The sequence below is a fragment of the Trachypithecus francoisi genome, unplaced genomic scaffold (genome assembly GCF_009764315.1).
Source record: "Trachypithecus francoisi isolate TF-2019V2 unplaced genomic scaffold, Tfra_2.0 Lachesis_group18, whole genome shotgun sequence".
Taxonomy (NCBI): Eukaryota; Metazoa; Chordata; class Mammalia; order Primates; family Cercopithecidae; genus Trachypithecus; species Trachypithecus francoisi.
The window spans coordinates 68,121,752-68,142,426 of NW_022681463.1; the positions used below are offsets into that span (position 1 = coordinate 68,121,752).

Below are 20,675 nucleotides of genomic sequence, written 5' to 3' on the forward strand. Positions count from 1 at the left end.
GTTGATACTTGTGCATGCTTCACAAAGTTCTTGTGCTGTGTTTTTCAGTTCCATCAGGTCATTTATGTTCTTCTCCTAAACTGGTTATTCTAGTTAGCAATTCCTCTAACCTTTTTTCAAGGTTCTTAGCTTCCTTGCATTGGATTAGAACATGCTCCTTTAGTTCAGAGGAGTTTATTATTACCTACCTTCTGAAGCCTATTTCTGTCAATTTGTCAAACTCATTCATTCTCCGTCCAAATTTGTTCACTTGCTGGGGAGGAGTTGTGATCCTTTGGAGGAGGTTTTTGGAATTTTCAGCCTTTTTGTGCTGGTTTTTCCTCATCTTCATGGATTTATCTACCTTTGGTCTTTGATGCTGGTGACCTTCGGATGGGGTTTCTGTGTGGACATCCTTTTTCTTGATGTTGATGCTATTCCTTTCTTTTACTTTTCCTTATAATAGTCAGGCCCCTCTGCTGCAGGTCTGCTGGAATTTGCTGGAGGTCCACCCCAACCCTGTTTGCCTGGGTAGTGCCAGCAGAGGCTGCAGAACAGCACAGATTGCTGCCTGTTCTTTCCTCTGGAAGCTTTGCCCCAGAGGGGCACCTACCAGATGCCAGCTGGAGCTCTCCTGTATGAGGAGTCTGTCGACCCCTGCTGGGAGGTATCTCCCAGTCAGGAGGCACTGGGGTTAGGGACCCAGTTAAGGAGGCAATGTGTCCCTTAGCAGAGCTTGAGGGCTGTGCTGGGAGATCCACTGCTCTCTTTAGAGCCGGGAGGCAGGAACGTTTAAGTCTGCTGAAGCTGCACCCACACCTGCCCGTTCCCCCAGGTGCTCTGTCCCAGGAAGATGAGAGTTTTATCTATAAGCCCCTGACTGGGGCTGGAGCCTTTCTTTCAGAGATGTCCTGTCCAGGGAGGAGGAATCTAGAGAGACAGTCTGGCTACAGTGGCTTTGCTGAGCTGAGGTGGGCTCCGCCCAGTTCCAACTTCCTAGTGGCTTTCTCTACACTGTTGGGCGGGGGGCGGGCGGGGGGGACGGCCTACTCAAGCCTCAGTTAATGGCAGACGCCCCTCCCCCATCAGATTTTATATCCTGAGACTTTGCTTAAGTTGCTTATCTGCTTAAGGCGAGTGTCCTAGGTGGACTTCAGACTGCTGTGCTGGCAGCAAGAATTTCAAGCCAGTGGATCTTAGCTTGCTGAGCTCTGTGGGGATGGGATCTGCTAAGCTAGACCACTTGGCTCTGTGACTTCAGCCCCCTTTCCAGGGGAGTGAACGGTTCTGTCTTGCTGGCATTCCAGGAGCCATTGGAGTATGAAAAAAATCTCTTGCAGCTAGCTCAGTGTCTGCCCAAATGCCTGGCCAGTTTTGTGCTTGAAACCCAGGGCCCTGGTGGTGTAGGCACCCAAGGGAATCTCCTGGTCTATGGGTTGTGAAGACTGTGGGAAAAGTGTAGTATCTGGGCCAGAATACACCGTTCCTCATGGCACAGTCCCTCACAGCTTCCCTTGGCTAGGGGAGGGAGTTCCCCGATCTCTTTTGCTTCCTGGGTGAGGCGATGCCCCACCCTGCTTCAGCTCGCCCTCTGTGGGCTCGCCCTCTGTGGAAGAATCAAGTCTTATATACTGGAAACTTAAATTAACTAAAAAATGACGTGACTAGATTTTTGTCTTTGGATTACCCTGTGTAATGAAAATGACACATTTTCTACAGATCATCTTCATCTTAAATTAAGATTAGTAATAGTAGCCCACTAGTTTCACATAATCCTTCCAGGAAGACTATAGTTAAAATTAATTTATGTGACAACTATTTATGGGATACCTACTACATTTGAGTTACCACAAGAACACAAAAATAATTAAAAGGCAGTTCCTATCCTAAGGAACCTAAAATCCTGTAGGAGTAAAAATACATATGCAGTTGTCCCTTGGTATGCATGGGGGACTGGTTCCAGGACCTTCCGTGGAAACCAAAATCTTCTAATGCTCAAGCCTCTGATATAAAATGGAGTAGTATTTGCTTATAACCTACAACATCCTCTGGTATACTTTAAATCATCTCTAGATTACTTATACCTAATATAATATAAATGCTGTGTAAATAGTTATATTGTATTATTTAAGAAATATGACAAGAAAGTCTATATATGTTCAGTATAGATGCAATTTTTTTTCAAATATTTTCAATCTGTGGTTGGTTGAATCCACAGATTTGGAACCTAAGGATATGAAGGGCTAACTGTACATAATTATATTAGGTGATATGTATTATAACCAAGTGGTTCAATACCACTTCTGGTATTGAAGTGATCTAGGCCCTCAAGGGTCGATAGAATTTTAGAAGGCAGAAATGGATAAATGAATAACATTCCTTAGATAACTGCATTAAGGAAACACCAAGTAAGCATGTGAGAAATGTTTGGCTACAAAAATGGACATAATTGGAAGTATTAAGAAAATGGTGCCAAGGCAAAACCAGGACAGAACCGTGTAAAGCCTTAAATGTCAAGAAATCTAAACTTTGTTGAGTGGACAAGCCGGCTATAGGCTCTTTATGACCAAAGAATTGCTATAGGAAGATTATCTCTGTGGCTCTTGGTCTAAAGATATAGAACCTCTACTTGGGTGATTATCTGATTTACAAATATTTACTGAGCCCCTACTATATGACAGGCTGTATACTCAGCACTGAGGATATAAAGATGAATAAGAGTCTTATATGATCTAGGTTTCTTACTTCTTACCTCATTCCCTACTATTCTTCCTTGATGAATCAGTCCAGTCATATTGACCTCCTTACTGTTCCCAGGCACGCTGTCATCTTAGGCCACTTGCACTGGCCATTTCTGTCCAGAATCCTCTTTTCTCAGAGAGATGTATAGCTAACCCCCACCTGTCCTTCAAGACTTGGCTGAAATCTTACCTGCCCAATGAGGCCTATTCTGACCACTCTATTGTAAAATATAACCAGCTCGAACACATTATAGAATTTTTTTTTTTTTTTTTTTTGAGACAGAGTCTCACTCTGTCTCCCAGGCTGGAGTGTAGTGGTGCAATCTCCGCTCACTGCAACCTCGCCTCCCAGGTTCAAGAGATTCTCCTGCTTTAGCCTCCCTAGTAGCTGGGACTGCAGGCACGTGCTACCATGACCAGCTAATTTTTGTATATTTTGTAGAGACAGGGTTTCACCAGGCTGGTCTCGAACTCCTGACCTCAGGTGATCCGCCCACCTTGGCATCCCAAAGTACTGGGATTACAGGCGTGAGCCACCATGCCCAGCAAACATTATAGAGTTTATCCACTTTTTATTTTCCTCTCCCCATAAGAATATAAACCACAGAGTGGCATGAGTCTTTGCCTCTTTCAGTCATGGACATATTCCAAGCACCCAAGCGTGCCTGACATATATAAACACTCAATACATATTTGTGGATCACTGTTGAATATACGAACTGTAAGAATTCATAATCTCAGGAAAGAATTAGTTTCATAAGTTTATGAAAAGAGGAGTATATGTATCAATAATATGCCATGAAAGCCCAAAGGGGGAAGCACCTGCAAAGGCTCAGGGAAAACTGCTTTCAGAGCTCACGATGAAGTGAAATGAAAAGGGTAGGAGTTTGCCACAAACAATAAAACAAAAAGGTACTGTAAGATGAGAGAACAGCAGATAACCTACAAGTGCACTGAAAGAACTTGTCTTAATCATCTTTTTATCACTAGCTCCCAATACAGAGCTTAGTACGTGGTGCCACTCAATAAATCATGAACTGAACTATGCTAGAGAACAGTCTTCATGTAACAGAAGATCTGAGAAGGTGCAACAGAGAAGTAGGAAAAAAAAAAAATCAGGGCAGCATGATGTCAAGGAAATCTGCAGTAAATCTTATCAGTGGTACCAAATTTTACCAGAGGTCAAAGAGGACCAGGCTGGAAAGTAGGCCTTTGGATTTGGTACACAGTGGAGGGCAGTTTTAGTAGAGTAATATAGACAGAATGCAGACTATATCAAGGAGTCAGTGTGCTAAACAAAAGTAGAGATAGTAGAGACTATTCTGAAAAGCTTACGAGGTAATTGCAGTACATGATCTCATCTCATGAGGAAGGCACTGAGACTGAAGGAAGTTGATTTGCCCAAGACCATGCAGCCAGCAAAGGTTTGAAATAAGATATGGATTCTCCTTTTCTGACTCTAAACCTCATTCCATTCTCTCCTTCCCAGCATGCTCTTCTTTTGCCATCATTCATGTGATTGAGTGCTTCATAGAGTGGGCAGAAAATCCACCCCAATATCCCACCACCAATATTCTGGCATAATCAGGGACGAAGTAACAGAGGGTCTGAAGAAAACTTCAAGTGTAAATTCAATGCTAGGGAAAGAAACTGATTATTTCCCAAAATAGTCTGAGGCAACGAGTGCAGACTATACGAAACCTCAGTAGTGGAAGATATTGAACACCTGCAGGTTTTACAGTTTAATTCAGTTTGCCTGTGTTCATAAATTACTATAAGGTCAGAGCTTTCCAGCCATTGTGCATAAAAGGTTACAGGTGTGTGGAGATACTGATTTTTTTTTCCCCTCATCCCTCATGGTTGCAGAGCTAAACTCTTTTCTATTGAACACAACATGCCATACAATTACCATCAGTGTCTGAGATTCTTTGTATGAATAAAGTTGGAAGCATTGTCTTGGGTTACATCTGAGCAAATGACTAAATTTTAAAATGTCAGTGTAGGCACCTTTACAACCTAAAATATTATTTTTATTTAGTCATATATTTAGGGAGATAAAACTCTAGAATGAATTTTCTTTTGTGACTTAATACCCAAAGACAAGGCCAAATGATGAGTGCTGCCAATAAAAACTTTTCTTCCTTTCCAAACGTACTAAGATACTTGAAATAAATAGATTTATGATAGATACACAACACTCGGTGAGCCTCAGTAATTAAATGGTATTTTTTCATCAAAATCAAAGAGAATAATCACTATTATATAAATATGAAAAGAAAAATAGCATAAAAACATACCTGTGGGGCATATCCAGGAGGCACATAGATAGGAGGCACAGAACCATTTGGAGACATCATTGGAACCTGAGCAGGACCTGAATGGGTCACAGAAATGATGTATTAACCCATGATTGCTTATCGGGCTAAAGTTGAAAACAATTTGAATTACATTTTGAATACTTCATCTAAATACTCAAGCCAACAATAACATTTTTATAAAATTTTATATACATTTTATAAAAAGAAATTCAGATGACTGACCTGTTATAAAAATTTATCTTGTAAAGTGCACAAATTACCTTTTACCTACATTTGTGTTTCTTAAAGTTCAAGGGGCAGGGGCGGGGGCGGGGGCGGGGGCGGGGGCGGGGGCGGGTGGGAGGGCGTTTAAAAATAGATTAACAGGCTCTCCTACAGATTCTTAGTCAATGGGGTCTTGAGTCATTATAGTCACTTTACAAATATCCCAGGTGACTCTTATAATAGTGTAAGTTTAGAAACACTGACCTAGAGAAAAATCAAACTAAACTCTGCATATAAAAATCAATAAAAAATACAAAAGGCAAAATTTTCAAAAATAACAGGGACAAAATAAAAAAGCAAGAGGAACAATAGTTACAAATTTGGAACTTGCTTTGCTAGGGTTAAAACACTGTGTAATGCGTGACTCATGTCTATGGCAGCTTAAGAACAAAGAAAAATGCCACACGTGTATTTACCCAAAGGAAAAAAAAATTTTTGTTTCTCACACTAAAAAGTTCTAAAAAGGAAAATTCAGCTTCTCTCATTCTACACTTCCTTTCACTTTTACAGTGTTAGGTTTTCCAATTAACTTTTATAAATATTATGTCTAGTTTATCTTCTCTTTTAACGTTTCTGGGAACAAAAGAAGCATTTGGAGAAGGTGTGTTTTGTTCTTTCTAGGAACTAAAATCTTAGTTGCTTTATGTAACTTTTAAAAAAGTCTCTTACCCCCCTTCAGTTCCTTTCTTCCTGTAACTCTACACTGCAGTGTCCCCTCATGCCCACCGGTTTTTAATAACCTGAAATGAAACCTTTTCAAAGAAATTACTTATTTCTAAGGAAATAAGAAAAAAGGTCTGATGAAGAATGTAAAGCGAAAAGGATCTCTTTTATATGCAGAATTATAATCTACCATTATATAATGGCTCTCAGCTATAAAATAAATGAAGGAGGAAAAGCTTAATTGTAGGGTAGAAAACAAATAACTTTGTTAATATTATACATACTTCAGAAAACCAGAATAAAGGGCATGGAGGTCCCAGCAAATCCGGATTACAGCCATTCTGCCCTTTCTAGGGAAGGCAAGGGGTGAGGACAGAACCACACAGTGGTGGTAAAATTAGGGCTAGGGAGATGAGAGAGCTAGGGAAGAGAAAAGAGAATACAAAAGAAAGGGGGTATAAGAGGGAAAATACTAAAAAGGAGTAAGGAAAGTGGGGAAAGTGGAGAAAAAAGGGGGAAGCAAGGAGAGGAGAAAGGCAAGAGGGGAGAGAAGAAGGGGAGAGCGAGAGTTAAGAAAAGGGAGGGATAAGAAAGGGGACAAGAGGCAATTAAAGAGAGAGTGAAGAGAACACAAGAAGGGAGGGAGAGGAGAAAACAATGGTAAGGGGGAGGAGGAACGATGTGGAGAAATGGGAGAAAGCGGGAGGGGAGAGAAAAGACAGAAGAGGTGGGGAGGAGAAGAGAAGTAGGGATAAGACTGAAGTGGTTGAGAGAAAGTAAAAAGTGTTTGTGTAGAACACTAAATTACACATATAATATCTGGCTGAAAAGAACTTTTCAACAAGATAGTCTTCCCATCCAAAACAAGCCCACCACCAAATACATGAAGTTGTCCAGAATATTATCTTAATTATATATAGCTAATACTATGTGCCAGGCCTTTTACATATTTTTTCTCCTCATAATCATTCTATCAGGCAAATATCATCATTATCCCCATTTTCTAGATGTGGACACTGAGGCACAGAGAGGTTAAGCTCCCCAAGTGGTAGAAGTGGGATTTAAAACCAGGTAGTTTCATTTCTAAGGACATATCCTTACCACATTTTTAGTAAACACTAAAATACTATGCAGTATTGGCAACTGATATAATTTGAGGCTTAAGAACTATGCTCTAACGCCTCTAAGGAAAATTAAGGCCTTTGTTGTCTTTACATCCTTAAAAACATGAGAGAAAGAATAAAATTTTCTTAAGTTTAAGCAAACATTACCTATTAATTTACTGGATAAAACCTGTGAGCTGCTTTATACCTCTAGGCAGAAAAGCTTCATATAAAACTCACCTTTTAGTTCCTATATTTCTAGACTCAAGAGAAATGAGAACTGTTTTAAACTAACGCTGGTTTACTTCCATTAGCTAATTTAAATAAAATTACAGTAAACTAACTTCCTGAATCCTTACAGGTGGCTTAGATATTATTTATAGTATGTGAAATTCAGCGAGAACTTGACAGACTTCACTGAAAATCATATTTGTAATCTTAATAAAGGCCATTAGCATTTGCACTTTTACTGTGGGTCTTTTATATGCTGTCATATTTAATCCTTAGAGCGAGTCATTAGAACCGGTGTTTTTGTTTTGCCATCAGAGTAATAAGTTATTGCTAATTACATTCAAAATAGTAAAATCACATAATTGCTTCAAGTTCCCCTCCTTTTACCAGAAATATGAAAATATATGTAGTTACAATTCAAACCATTTTATACTTTGATAGCCGTTAAAATAGTTTATAATTTGGTAATACAAAATTCTACTTTGTTTTTTAATTACATCTAAGTGTGATGCTGAAAACAGAAATGTAACCTAAAATAAACCAGCAGTAAATATATTACTAGAGGTAGCCCAGGAAAAAGACTGATTAACTTACTTCTTTACGAAGTAATCCTTTCACTCTAGCAAGTAATTTTGTTTTTATCCTGAGGCAGAAATGGTACATGGTTAGATTTCTTTTTTTTTTTTTTTTTTTTTTTTTAGATTGAGTTTCACTCTGTTGCCCAGGCTGCAGTGCAGTGGCACTATCTCAGCTCAACGCAACCTCTTCCTCCTGGGTTCAAGTGATTCTCCTGCCTCAGCCTCCTGAGTAGCTGGGAGTACAGGTGTGGGCACCACCAAGCCCAGCTAATTTTTGTATTTTTAGTAGAGATGGCATTTCCCCATGTAGGCCAGGCTGGTCCTGAACTCCTGGCCTGAAGTGATCTGCCAACCTCGGCCTCCCAAAATACTGGGATTACAGGCGTGAGCTACTGTGCCCAGCCAAAATTCCAAATATAAATGTGTCATTTAATAGGTTTTATTATTATTATTATTATTTATTCGAGACAGAGTCTCACTCTGTTGCCCAGGCTGGATGCAGTGGCATGATCTCAGCTCGGCTAATTTTTGTATTTTTAGTAGAGACAGGATTTCCTCATGTTGGCCAGGCTGGTCTTGAACTCCTGACCTCAAGTGATCCACCTGCCTCGGGCTCCCAAAGTGCTAGGATTACAGGTGTGAACCACCATGCCCAGCCAGATTATTTTTTAAAAAGACAATTTAACGGTATCATATTTAATGCCTAAAATATTGTTGTGAAGTAACATTCAACACTGAATGCAAACCCCTATTGTATAAACATAATAAATACAAGTATCGATGTTTAGAACTACAGCATTTACAGCATCTCATGTCTGTTGTTATTCCTGTGTCTATAGTAGCAAAACCTTAAAGCCTTGCATATTTAATGATGTAAATGTTTGATTAGCTCCTTAGTTCCAACAATACTTCTTAATTTAGAAAGTAACAGAAGATTAACTATAAACTGACTTAAATTTGTATGCAGTGAGGGAGATTTTGCCCCAAGGAAGAAACTCAGATCATATTGTCAAATGTAGACTTGGCATAAGAGTAGCAATACCTGAACAACTGTGCATACACCTAGCAGCTCCTTTATAATCTATGTGATTTGAGCATGATTTACCCCAATCATGGAGCTATTAAGCATACATTTCCTATTTCAAAAACCTGCAGAAGAGTCAACAATTCTAACCAACTGTCTTAAGAAATCTGAGAAGCTCCCCACCCCAGCTTCTTAAAAAGTGCCATCACTGACTTAAAGAAGATATTTCATCTAGTATAACTTAAATTCTTCCTTATTTTTCCTTGTTAATATAGATTCATATATGAGTTTTTTTTAAATAAAATCACAAATTTGTCCAAGAGTTTTAATTCTTAAAATGCAACGTGCTGCTGCTGTGCTACACATTCTCTATAAGCCAGCTTTCACAATGGCTTCCAAATATTCTGATGCCAATTTTCAGATTTCAGCTCTAGAAGAAAAACCTAGTAAAATAAAGCTCCTAGAATGGAATACTCTGTGGAATATAAAATTACAAAATAACTCGACACAGTCTAACCTTTTTGTAATTACGGCAATTTAAAATATTTTTATAGCGATTAAATTTAGCATCTATTTTTAAAAACACACGGCATGACTTCAGATTAATACAACGCTTTCTGTCTTAAAATAAGAGCAGAATGTTAGAAAACAGCAAATCTTACCACTCATTTTGTTTTTACAGTAGCAGCACAGAACAAGAAAATCCAACAAGGAAACAGAGTAGTACACGTTAACAGCTTTAATTGGAGATCGGTCTTTTTTTTTCTTTTGCAAGGCTGTAAGAGGAAAAGATCCTTTGACCGAGTCATGTGATAGTCATCACGTGACCTGCAGTGACCCGGGAAAGGGGAAGAGGAAAAAAAAGCAAACGTTCCCGCTTGCAGGAACGTTTCTGATACAGGAAAAAAAAATGATTAAATGATTTCCATTGCTGCTGCCCTGAATTTGACCATCTTTCAGACTTCCTTATGAACCAATTCAAAAGCTTATCAAAGTATACTTTTCAGAAATATATATTTGATGTAAATGATTCTCTTTGTGTTCACTTTACCTTCAATAACACTACAGGTGCTATCTTCTAATTTTTTACTCATGTAGCCTGCTGCTAATTTTCATTTATAAAATTTGAGATAATATTTATTAATTTAAAAGATTCAGTCTGAAATGTCATTGTATAACATAATTCTCGATAATCCTTAAGGAATATCCACAATACACAAATAATTGTGTATAGAATATAGGTAGACATGTGAATAATTGTGTATAGAATTTGGTAGACATGTGTCTCAAAGGTGAGATTTATGTTTCAGGCTGTTATTTGCCTCTTAAGAGAATAAAGACTACCACTTTCATCGTCTTTTTTTTTTTTAATTTAAGATTTAAATTAAAGTGCAGGTGCTTAGTAGATGGCATTCTTACTCATATCCATGAATCTGAAAAGGCAGCCTCAGGTGCAGGTTCAGAGTTCTCTATCCAAGAACAAGTAGAGACCAGAAAGGAGATCAAAGATGTCCAGTTACAACAGGAAAGAAGAACAAGAACTTTTAGGAGATCTTTCATTACTTTATGGTGCTATGTAACTTCAGAGGAAATTTATTAACAGCTAACACAAATATACAGGTAATGATAATGACAGTGGTTTGTAACAAGTTGTACAGGGGAAAGAAAGTGAATTTTGGTACTAGAAGATATACTTTAATAACAACTTCAGTATTTATTAGCAAGGCAATTTACTGCTCTTCTCTGAGGTCTTAGCTTATTTCAGTGACAAGGTTAATCAACATCATAGCACTGTGGTGAGAATGAAATTAAATAGAGTACCATGATGAGTATCATCAACCAATATACTTGGTACTTTATTTAAGGAACTTTAAGCCTAGATTTTGGACATTAAAGTCATGCTGATGGACAAGAGTTGGGATGGAGAACAAAATTGAACACAGCACCAAAGTTGTCAATAAATGAGGACTCAGCCTTAAAGCATTGAGAAGGGATAGAGGATTGTATGCACATATGCCGTGATCTCAAGGAATAAGGAACTTTAGCATGAAACAGGAACAACAGTGGTGAAGGGAAGTAGCCTTGGACTATCTGCAGACTACCAGCACTGCTTCAGGAGAGGACAGGAAGTCTCTGCTCCCGGGGCATGCAGGGGAAAGTGTTCCAGGACATCCAGGCTTCATTTCAAGGCAACACAGGAACAAGTGTTCCGTAAAAAGGTTGAGGATATGGCCGGGCGCGGTGGCTCAAGCCTGTAATCCCAGCACTTTGGGAGGCCGAGACGGGCGGATCGCGGGGTCAGGAGATCGAGACCATCCTGGCTAACACAGTGAAACCCCGTCTCTACTAAAAAAAAAAAAAAAAAAAAAAAATACAAAAAATTAGCCGGGCGAGGTGGCGGGCGCCTGTAGTCCCAGCTACTTGGGAGGTTGAGGCGAGAGAATGGCGTAAACCCGGGAGGCGGAGCTTGCAGTGAGCTGAGATCCGGCCACTGCACTCCAGCCTGGGCGACAGAGCGAGACTCCGTCTCAAAAAAAAAAAAAAAAAAGGTTGAGGATATAAGGGAATTTATTTATAATGGAAAAAAAAAAACTTTCTAGTGAGCATAATGGAAATGATTGAAAGCAGATGATAAGTTAAATAATCAGTCAAGAAATGGAAATACAGCTGTGTGAAAATGTGAGCAAAAATAAGAAGGTGGTCTGCAGAGGCTTGCTTTTTGTTTAGGGGCTGAAGATCAGAGACATGGTCGGATTGACAGAGGGGCTGGGTCTAATGTTTATGAGTACATTCTGTTGATACCAGGAGACTCCTTGCCCTTTGGTCTCATTTTTCAGGATTTTCAGGGCAATCCTAGGAAAATTCCTTTTTCATAGGAATTTTGAAGTTGACGATTACCCTTCCCCACTTGTAAGAATAGGCCCTTACTGTCTTATCTCCTCTGGGGTGTCTTACATGTATTTACTGGGATCTATTTCTCTAGGTTATCCTTTGCCAATTATTTCCCACCTTTGTGTGAGATGGAGCCTCTGAATGTAATTACAGTTTTTGAAATGTAGAGCCTTATTATTAGATAATCCTGCCTTTTCCTCGCTTTGTGCCCTTGGCAAGTTACTCTGCTTCAGTTTTCTTACCTGGAAATGATACTCACTTCACTTGTTAAGATTAAGTGAGTTAACCCAAGTAAAACACTCCAAATGATGCCTAGCACATACTCTGCACTATGTGGTTATTTTTGAAAACATGGTGATTACACTTTTACATACTATAACTATTATTTACTGAGTATCATCAACCAATATACTTGGTACTTTATTTAATTTCATTCTCACAACAATGCTATGATGTTGATTAACCTTGTCACTGAAATAAGCTAAGACCTCAGAGAAGAGCAGTAAATTGCCTTGCTAATAAATACTGAAGTTGTTATTAAAGTATATCTTCTAGTACCAAAATTCACTTTCTTTCCACTGTACAACTTGTTACAAACCACTGTCATTATCATTACAGTGTAGGGTAAAAAGGATTTTAAGTACTAAGATAGGCTGATGGTGAGGGGGGAGATTGAAGATTGCAATTTAAAATAGAGATCAGTTTAGGTTTCAATGAGAAGGTCACATTTGAACCAAGACTTGAAAGTGTGGGAGTGAGCCATGTAAATATCTGAGGTAAGAACATTCTACACAGAGGGGGTAAAGGCCCTAAGGGGGAACATGGCTGGCATGTTTAAGACTTAACAAGGACACCACTGTCACCAGAGCATCATGAGTGAAGGGGGAGAAAAGGAGTGAGCTTAGAGTGATTAAGAGGGAAATGAGTTACACTCTTGTTAGGTCTCATAGGTCACTGTATGCTTTTACTTTGAGTAAAGTAAGAGCCATTGCTGAATTTTAAAACATGATCTAAGTTACATTAAAAAAATTCAACAGACTTATACACATTGCTGGGAGGAATATGCTACAACCATTTTGCAAAACTGGCAATATTTGCTAAAGTTGAACATATGCATACTCTATGATCTAGTAATTCTACTTTTAAGCATATGGGCAGTGGAAATGCTTACATACAACACCAACCAAACGATGTAATTTAGAACATTCATAGCAGTACTAATTTTAATAGCACAAAAGTGGATGAAGCATATTTGGGGATGATTAGGTGTTCAGATTTGGACATGTTACATTAGAAATGTCTATTAATCATCCAAATGCAGATTTCAACTAGCAGGCAGTCCATTTTACTATTCTGGAGTTGAAGGAAATACCTACCTAGTCTAGAGATACAAATTCCAGAGTCTTTGGTAGATAGGCTTTAAATCAATGAGACTGGATGACATCAACAAAGGAATTAAAGTAGATAGCGAAGACAATCTAATGCTTTAGATAGGAGCATGAACACTGCTGCTATCTATATGTCTCTCAGCCCAAATGTGCAAATGTTTCTTTAAGGTATGTACCTAAGAGAAGAAATGCTGTGTCTTAGGGTTTTGTGAATGTTAATTTTTATAGGATAGTGCCACATACTTTTCCCGAGTATATTAATTTATATTCCTACCAGCCAGGCATGTGTTAAGAGGTTCTACTGAACCTCTCCATTACTTGGTATTTAGATTTTTAAATTTTTGCTCTCACTTTGATCTTATTTTGTATTACCCAGCCCATGTTTTCCACCTATTCTTTTACTGGGTAGTCTTTTTTTTTTTTTGAGACGGAGTGTCACTCTGTCGCCCAGGCTGGACTGGGTAGTCTTTTTTAAAACACAGATTGGGAAGAGTTTTTGTGTATTCAGAATACTAATTCTCTATGGTTACACTGGTTGCAAATATCTTCTTCCTAGTTTATTACTTATTTTTCATATATTTTATGATGTACCGAAGTTCTTAATTGTAATTGAGTCAAATTTACTAATCATTTGATAGTCAGCATTTTGTGTGTTTGTATCCCAAAAAAACTTTCTCTACTCTGTAGCCATGAAGATACTCTCTAAGTCTTTAAGTCTTCAAGCATTAATTTTGGGGTGAGGTATGAGGAAAGGATCTGATTTCATTTTAATCCAAATGGATAACCAACTGTCCCAGCATTGTTTCTTGCTCCCTATCCCCTAGGACATGTCTCTTACTTTTTGTGGGCACGACAACGCAATTAAGATTGTCTTATAGAAGATCTTTTTTTAATAAGAGGATGGTACCCAGAGCAGAGCATCCATTCTACCAAATGACTTGAAATGGAAGTCTCCAAAACCACACTTTTTTTTCTTTTGAGATGGAGTCTCGCTCTGTTGCCTGGGCTGGAGTGCAGTGGCGCAATCTCGGCTCACTGCAAGCTCTGCCTCCCAGTTCATGCCATTCTCCGGCCTCAGCCTCCGGAGTAGCTGGGACTACAGGCGCCCACCACCATGCCTGGCTAATTTTTTGTATTTTTAGTAGAGATGGGGTTTCACCGTGTTAGCCATGATGGTCTGGATCTCCTGACCTCGTGATCCATCCGCCTCAGCCTCCCAAAGTATTGGGATTACAGGCATGAGCCATGGTGCCTGGCCCCAAAAATCACATTTCAACTCACCATAATCAGGCTTTTGTCCAGCCCACTCCACTGAGACTGCACTGGCAAAAGTCACTGAGATCAAACTCTTACTTACCAAATCCAATTAATCTTGCTGACAACTCTCTTAAATATTCTCCCTTAACATATGAAATACTAGTTTCTCCTAGTTTCCTTTCTACCTCCTGATCATACTTTTTCAACTTCTTTAATGGCTTCTTGTCTTCTGCTCTTCCTTAAGTGTTTGTTTTCCTGGGAGTTTTGCTCTTGGTCTACATAAAACTCAAAACCAGTTATTTTTTCCATCAATAGTCACTCCGCCTCTGTGTTACCCATGATAAGTTAATCTCAAGACAGAAATGTGAGAATAATCCTAGACTCTATTTTCCCCCTCATCTCAACTTCCACGTCATCTATTTGGGAGTTCTGACAGTTTTATCTCCTAAATATCTCTCAAATCCATGTTCTCTTCTACTCCACTGCTATTGCCTTAGCAGCACTAGGCTCTTTCTAGAACTATTCCAGTATTCTCCTAATGGGTCTCCTTGCCCCCAGTCCCTAGCAATCGATACATCTCTCACACTAATGCTAAATTGATCTAAAAAAACCAAATTTCATTGTATCCTCCTCTGCTTATAACCCAGAGACAATTCTTTATTGTGATGAGATGAAGTCCAAATTCTTTACTGTAGCCTACTATGCTTCCACATGAACTGGGTGATGCCACTCAAGCTGGTAAAATACTAGTCTATCCTTGTCAATACTATGTGAACCACATTTGTTTCCACTGGGATCAAAATGTCTTCAAGTGGAATTTTGTTAATATTTTGCTATTTTATCATTCATTTTATTATAATTTGTTATAGCCTAAACATAAGGCAGCATAAGGTAGTGATGAAGAACATGGACTCTGAGCTAGCCTGTCTAATTCTAATGACAGCTTATAGCTGTGAGACCTTGCAAGTTACTTAACCTCTTTGTATCTTAGTTTTCTCACATGTAAATTGGAAATAATTATTCTATTTCATAGAGATACTATGCAGACTGAGTGAGTTCATATTTGTACAGCACTTAGAACAGTGTTTGGTTCACAGTAAGTGCTTAAGCAATGTCACCTAAGCACAGTGCTAGTGCTTACATTGACAAGCCTACCTGAAAATCAATAGTTCAGGAATGGTAGTTAATATGTTAAAATGTTATGAAGAAATCCAAACAATTGCTATGACATGCCATGCTATTAAGATAGCTCTCTGCAAATATTTGAGATAATATTACAAAAATAAGCAGGTACATTTTTAAGTTTGCTAAAATTGTCATATAATTAAACAAGAATGGGAAAATGAAAAATATGCTGGTCACTGCATAATGCATTCCTATAAACTGTAATCTTCTCAATGCATCCTCTGTGTTCCTATAGAACAATTGTTTGATGCATATACTCAAATTAACGAGGTCTTTAGGAAACAAAAAATACATGCATTCTGTATTTTCCTCACTATAACCAAAAGGTCCTTGAATGTAGTGACCACGTCACTAACACTGAGGATGCGAACTCTGTGGCAAATGGGAGAATAGTAAGGGTATGAAGTTAAATCTTGTTAAGTTTTCTTAGAAGGGTACTGAAGGTAGGAGTCAATATCACCTAAAGCACACAAAAAGCACTGACATTTGGATGGAAAACCCAACATGATTATGCCCTAAATATCTGCTAGTTACATATAACAAAGCAAAATGTACCTATATTTATCTCACTGAAACTACTGTGAAGAAAGATCCTAAACTGTTTCTAGTAAGTAAGGGATATTATATGGAAAACAATCAGTGAATTAGTAGCTAAACCCATTCCAAAAGACAATTTAAGGTGATTTAAGACATATGTAGCACCCAAACCAAACCAAAACCCAAGCCATGACAAATTGAAGAAAAGGAGAAATTAATATAGAAAAAACAATAAGAAAAAAGAGTAAGCTTAAAAAAATCACGAAAACAAAGCTAGGCTTGCTTCACGCCTGTAATCCCAGCATTTGGGGAGGCTGAGGTGGGAGGAATGCTTGAGCCCAAGAGTTAGAGACTAGTCTGGGCAAAATAGTGAGACCCTGTCTCTAAATAAATAAATAAATAAAAATTTAAAAAGGAGGGAGGCTAGTCTTATGCTCTTACTAGAGGATGAGCAACAAAAGCTCTCTGCTCTGTGTAATCTGAAACATGATTAAAATCAGACACCAAGACCACGCTGTCAAGTTGGTTTAGTTAGTTCTTCCCTTCTGCAGTTTAAATATGGCCCACACTGCCATACAACATGATTCCAATGATTTGGCTTAAAAAAAAAAAAAAAATCTAAAGCAGATATAGTCCAAGATGACTTCTACCATATATAAAATTCAATAAAGCATCCATAAATGTCTAACTTTTAGCAACATGTCCTCCAAAATAGTTGCAAAATGAACAGCTACAAAAGATGAATCAGTTTATTTGCAGAAAGAGATTGTTAGTTATGAGGCAAATTAAAAGTAAGAACAGTTGATTTTGATTTTTTTTTTTTTCCTGGCAAACCAGATCAGCTGTTTATTAAGGCTTCTGTTAGATTATCATAATCAGGGTCATTTGTATGTCCAAAAATTTAAAAGGCAGACTCATTCACCTAAACAAAGAGTGGTTTCAGGTCACTAAGATATAAAAGGATGGGATGTGAGGTGCACACTTCTACTCTTCTATTTATTTTTATCTGATACTTCAAAAGACTGACTCTGACCCTGACTCTGATTCTTGTGGCAGTATTAAGGTGCAGGTTCTGAATAAGCATCTAAATAATATGTGTTAAACTCATGCACCTTAGAGCTTAATTGACACATGTCCACAGAGTCAAGGGACCAAGGAAAGATCAATGAAATCTGCAACCAGGTGCTCCATGGGAGGGAGTCTATTGCTGGGGAGTGACTGACAATGAAATATGCCAATAGTCTTAGGGGAGATAAGGGAAGTGAAGAATTAGAAACTATAATTTTGTCCTTGGGCACAAATCAAACCTTGTTTCTTCTCCTTTTAACTCTCTCTGATTTGCTCACCCAGGTTTTACCTCTTTTCCCGTTCAGAGGCCTTAGTCAACCTGCATATCTCACCAGATAGTAGCCAGTTTCTTTCTCCATAATTTTTCCCTTTACTTATACTAAGATGATGATTCAACAAAACTTTTCCTTTACATTATACATGCTAATAGGAAAGCAATGTGAGGATCAGTCTAAGGCCAAATATGTTTTGGATTGATTTGAGGGGTGAGGGTGTCTGGATAAGGTTAGGAGGCTAGATATTAACCAGAAAATGGTCAATACAGAAGTTATCTGTGTTCTAAGTTAGTATTTCCCAAACATTTGAATTTATGTGCCAGCAAAATTTCAAAACAAATTCTGGGGACTCATTAACCAGCTTTTCATTAGGCCAAGTAAAGACATTAAATGTTAAGAAGAAATTAAGAACAGACAGAAGGAAGTCTATCCTATATTGTCACATCAATTCATAAAGAGAGGATACTGTAGCTTCAAACATTATAAAAGATTTAACTTCAGAATTTTTAAAAAGTCTTAAGTGAATAAATTTAACTTAATAAAAAACCACTACATTATCTTTATTATTCCCATTTCTGAGACTGATGAAATTTCCCTACATCTATGGATAAGGGTTTGGGAATAACTCTTAGTAGTAATAGGGACAGGGATTTATCTTTCAGGCTGGCTGAGCTCTGGTGATGGGAAGAAGGAAGAAACAGAGCAGAGGTAGGATAATTATATTATCATCACCCAATCCGGAACACTTCTGAAGTGAAAAAGGGGGCTAAAAATCATTTAAAATACTAATTTGGTATGTTTCTCTATTGACTGATGTATTTTAATTACATTGAGGGAGATAAAGTTCTAACAAAATCTATCGAAAAATAAAATGCTTTATTAAAAAACACATAGGCAAGTACATTAAAGAGCATTTAAAGGTATTCTTCATATTGAGTATCTGAATATTGAGGTAATATAAACAGAACAATTATTCTTAGTATGTATGTATTTTAATTTCTTAGCTATACCTGTCTTTAATTCCTTATCACTGGTATTTAATTGAACATTTTCTTTCAAATAGACATCTTAATTTTTTTAAATAAAATTGCTTACAATGTTGTATTTTATGGTTTATAAACTTAAAGCTGCTGATACCTTCAACTGACTCTTTTTTGTAATATTTTAAGACTACAATATTTATATTAAGAAAAACTGTTTCTAAGGTGCTATCTGGTAAGCTGGGAGCATATCTGCTAAGTGGAGGATATTCTCAGTTCTATTTTTTTGTTTCTTATCGAGATGTGTAAATACTTCAAATATTTTTACAATATTAAGTACTATAAAAACTTTAAGTACTTTTACAAATCTCACTGAATTGTCTTTATTTTTCTTTTGCATGTTTCACCAAATTTAGACCTTGTTTTTGAGCTCATTATTGCTGAAAGGGTTTACTGCAAAATAAAAAACAGTACTGCCAAATAACAGTTACAGATTTATACAATACAAAAAGTGATAAAATCATTCAAACTATTTTTTATATATTCAGTGGCAGAAATATTTAATTTCCTCATATTTATTTATTTAACCTATATGCTTCCCACTGGTCCTTTCAGTAGGTGCCTTGGTGACACCAAGTGGCCAGCAAAGACAGCAGCATCAAATACTTCTGCCACTACCACCAGGAAACTGAAAGGAGTTAGTCTCCGGTCCTTTAAATCTAAGCCACACTTTCATTGACTGTTAATTAAGACTTGCTCTGGCAAGGGTCAGGAAGAGAGAATGATTTATTTTGGTTGTCTAAGATTTAACCACAAATTAAAGTGAAAAAGAGATGGATGAGCTACTTACTAGAGATCAAGGTGGAAGATGGAAATTCAAAATGGTGGTCAACCAAACCTATCACAACTTATTTTAACGAACTACTAATAATATTGTTTTAAAATGATAAATCCAAGACAAATGTTAAACCAGTTAGGTATCAAGATGAGGCAAAAACCAGAACTGTCTTAGACAAATTGGGATATAAGGTTCCCCTACTAATAAGAAATACCTATTTATTAAGGCTATGAAACACCTGGCAACATTTATTCATATAAGGCAGGCAATTAGTGTAGGCCTTGATCTAGGAACTCACCAAGTTGGTGAGTCAGAACTTGGGAACAGAATAAGGAAGTTACAGAAGAAACAGAAAAGATCAAGGTCATTATTCATGCTTAGATGTTTAGAGATCTTTCTTTTCCTTGGAAATTTATTATTCTTTTTAAAGTTTGGATAAAGCAGAATGCTTAAATTAGGGGCCTAAGTATGATTCAGAATTGTGGATAATTTCATTTATCTGTGTACAAGTAACTGAAAATTTCTATTATTAGATTTGCAGCACAATTAGATGTATCAGTGATAAACACTAAGTAGAGTACATTTGAAGAATGACTCATGGTTAGAATCTACCTTTAGCACTAAATTGAACTGCATATAAATAGAAAACTTGAAGGAGACATGTTTACCAAGCACCTGTTTCTAAACAAGAAATTATTTTTAGTGCACTTGTTTAGAAAGCTGCAGAGGCTGTGATATTAATGTGCACGAATGCAGCAGGTTGTGAACATTACTATTTTTAGTATCAGCCTAATATGAACAATCATGAATCATTCTTTTGTTATTTTAGTAGGAAAGAGTACTTAGGATTTACTGCAGCACATTAGGTTAACTATGTCTCAATAACTGAACACCCACACTTTGACATCACACAGGCAGTGATATGGATCAGTGACGCAAATCCTGTCAGGATCAAACATTAAGGCCACAGATTGAAAAACACCGCTCAAGTGAAAAAGCAGGCTAGTCATCTACCATGCAGACTGCATTAAATCAGTACTGCTAATGTCATCACGGGTTGTGCTAGGTTCTCTTTTTACATAACAGCTAAACTTTTTAATTTTAATTATAGATTGCCCATACAACAGTATCTATATTTTAGTTTCCTCATTGCTTCTGTGCTTTAAGGTCTGGACCCTCAGAAATATGTCTTAAGGTTCTACTTGCCATATGAATTATCTGTAAAAAGGTCTCTGTATCTAGGCTTTTTAGAATATCATCTGCAGATATGTTGCCATTTATTATTTTATATAATATGCTGTGCTTGACAAAATATCATTTTGATTCAGATTTGGAGCACTATACTATGGTCTTA

General features: G+C 37.5%; 1 protein-coding gene across 4 annotated transcripts in view; it reads right to left on the reverse strand.

The window, feature by feature from the left end:
* Positions 1–20,675, reverse strand: part of FNDC3A (fibronectin type III domain containing 3A) — a 218,972-nt gene that overhangs the window by 84,607 nt on the left and 113,690 nt on the right. For 3 of the 4 annotated variants that reach the window (XM_033176880.1, XM_033176881.1, XM_033176883.1), the window contains exon 4: positions 5,018–5,094. In XM_033176880.1, the coding sequence (XP_033032771.1) occupies positions 5,018–5,094 (77 nt within the window). Of the gene's footprint in view, positions 1–5,017; positions 5,095–9,563; positions 9,691–20,675 lie in introns of those variants that run through there. The other variant, XM_033176882.1, reaches the window with a different exon arrangement.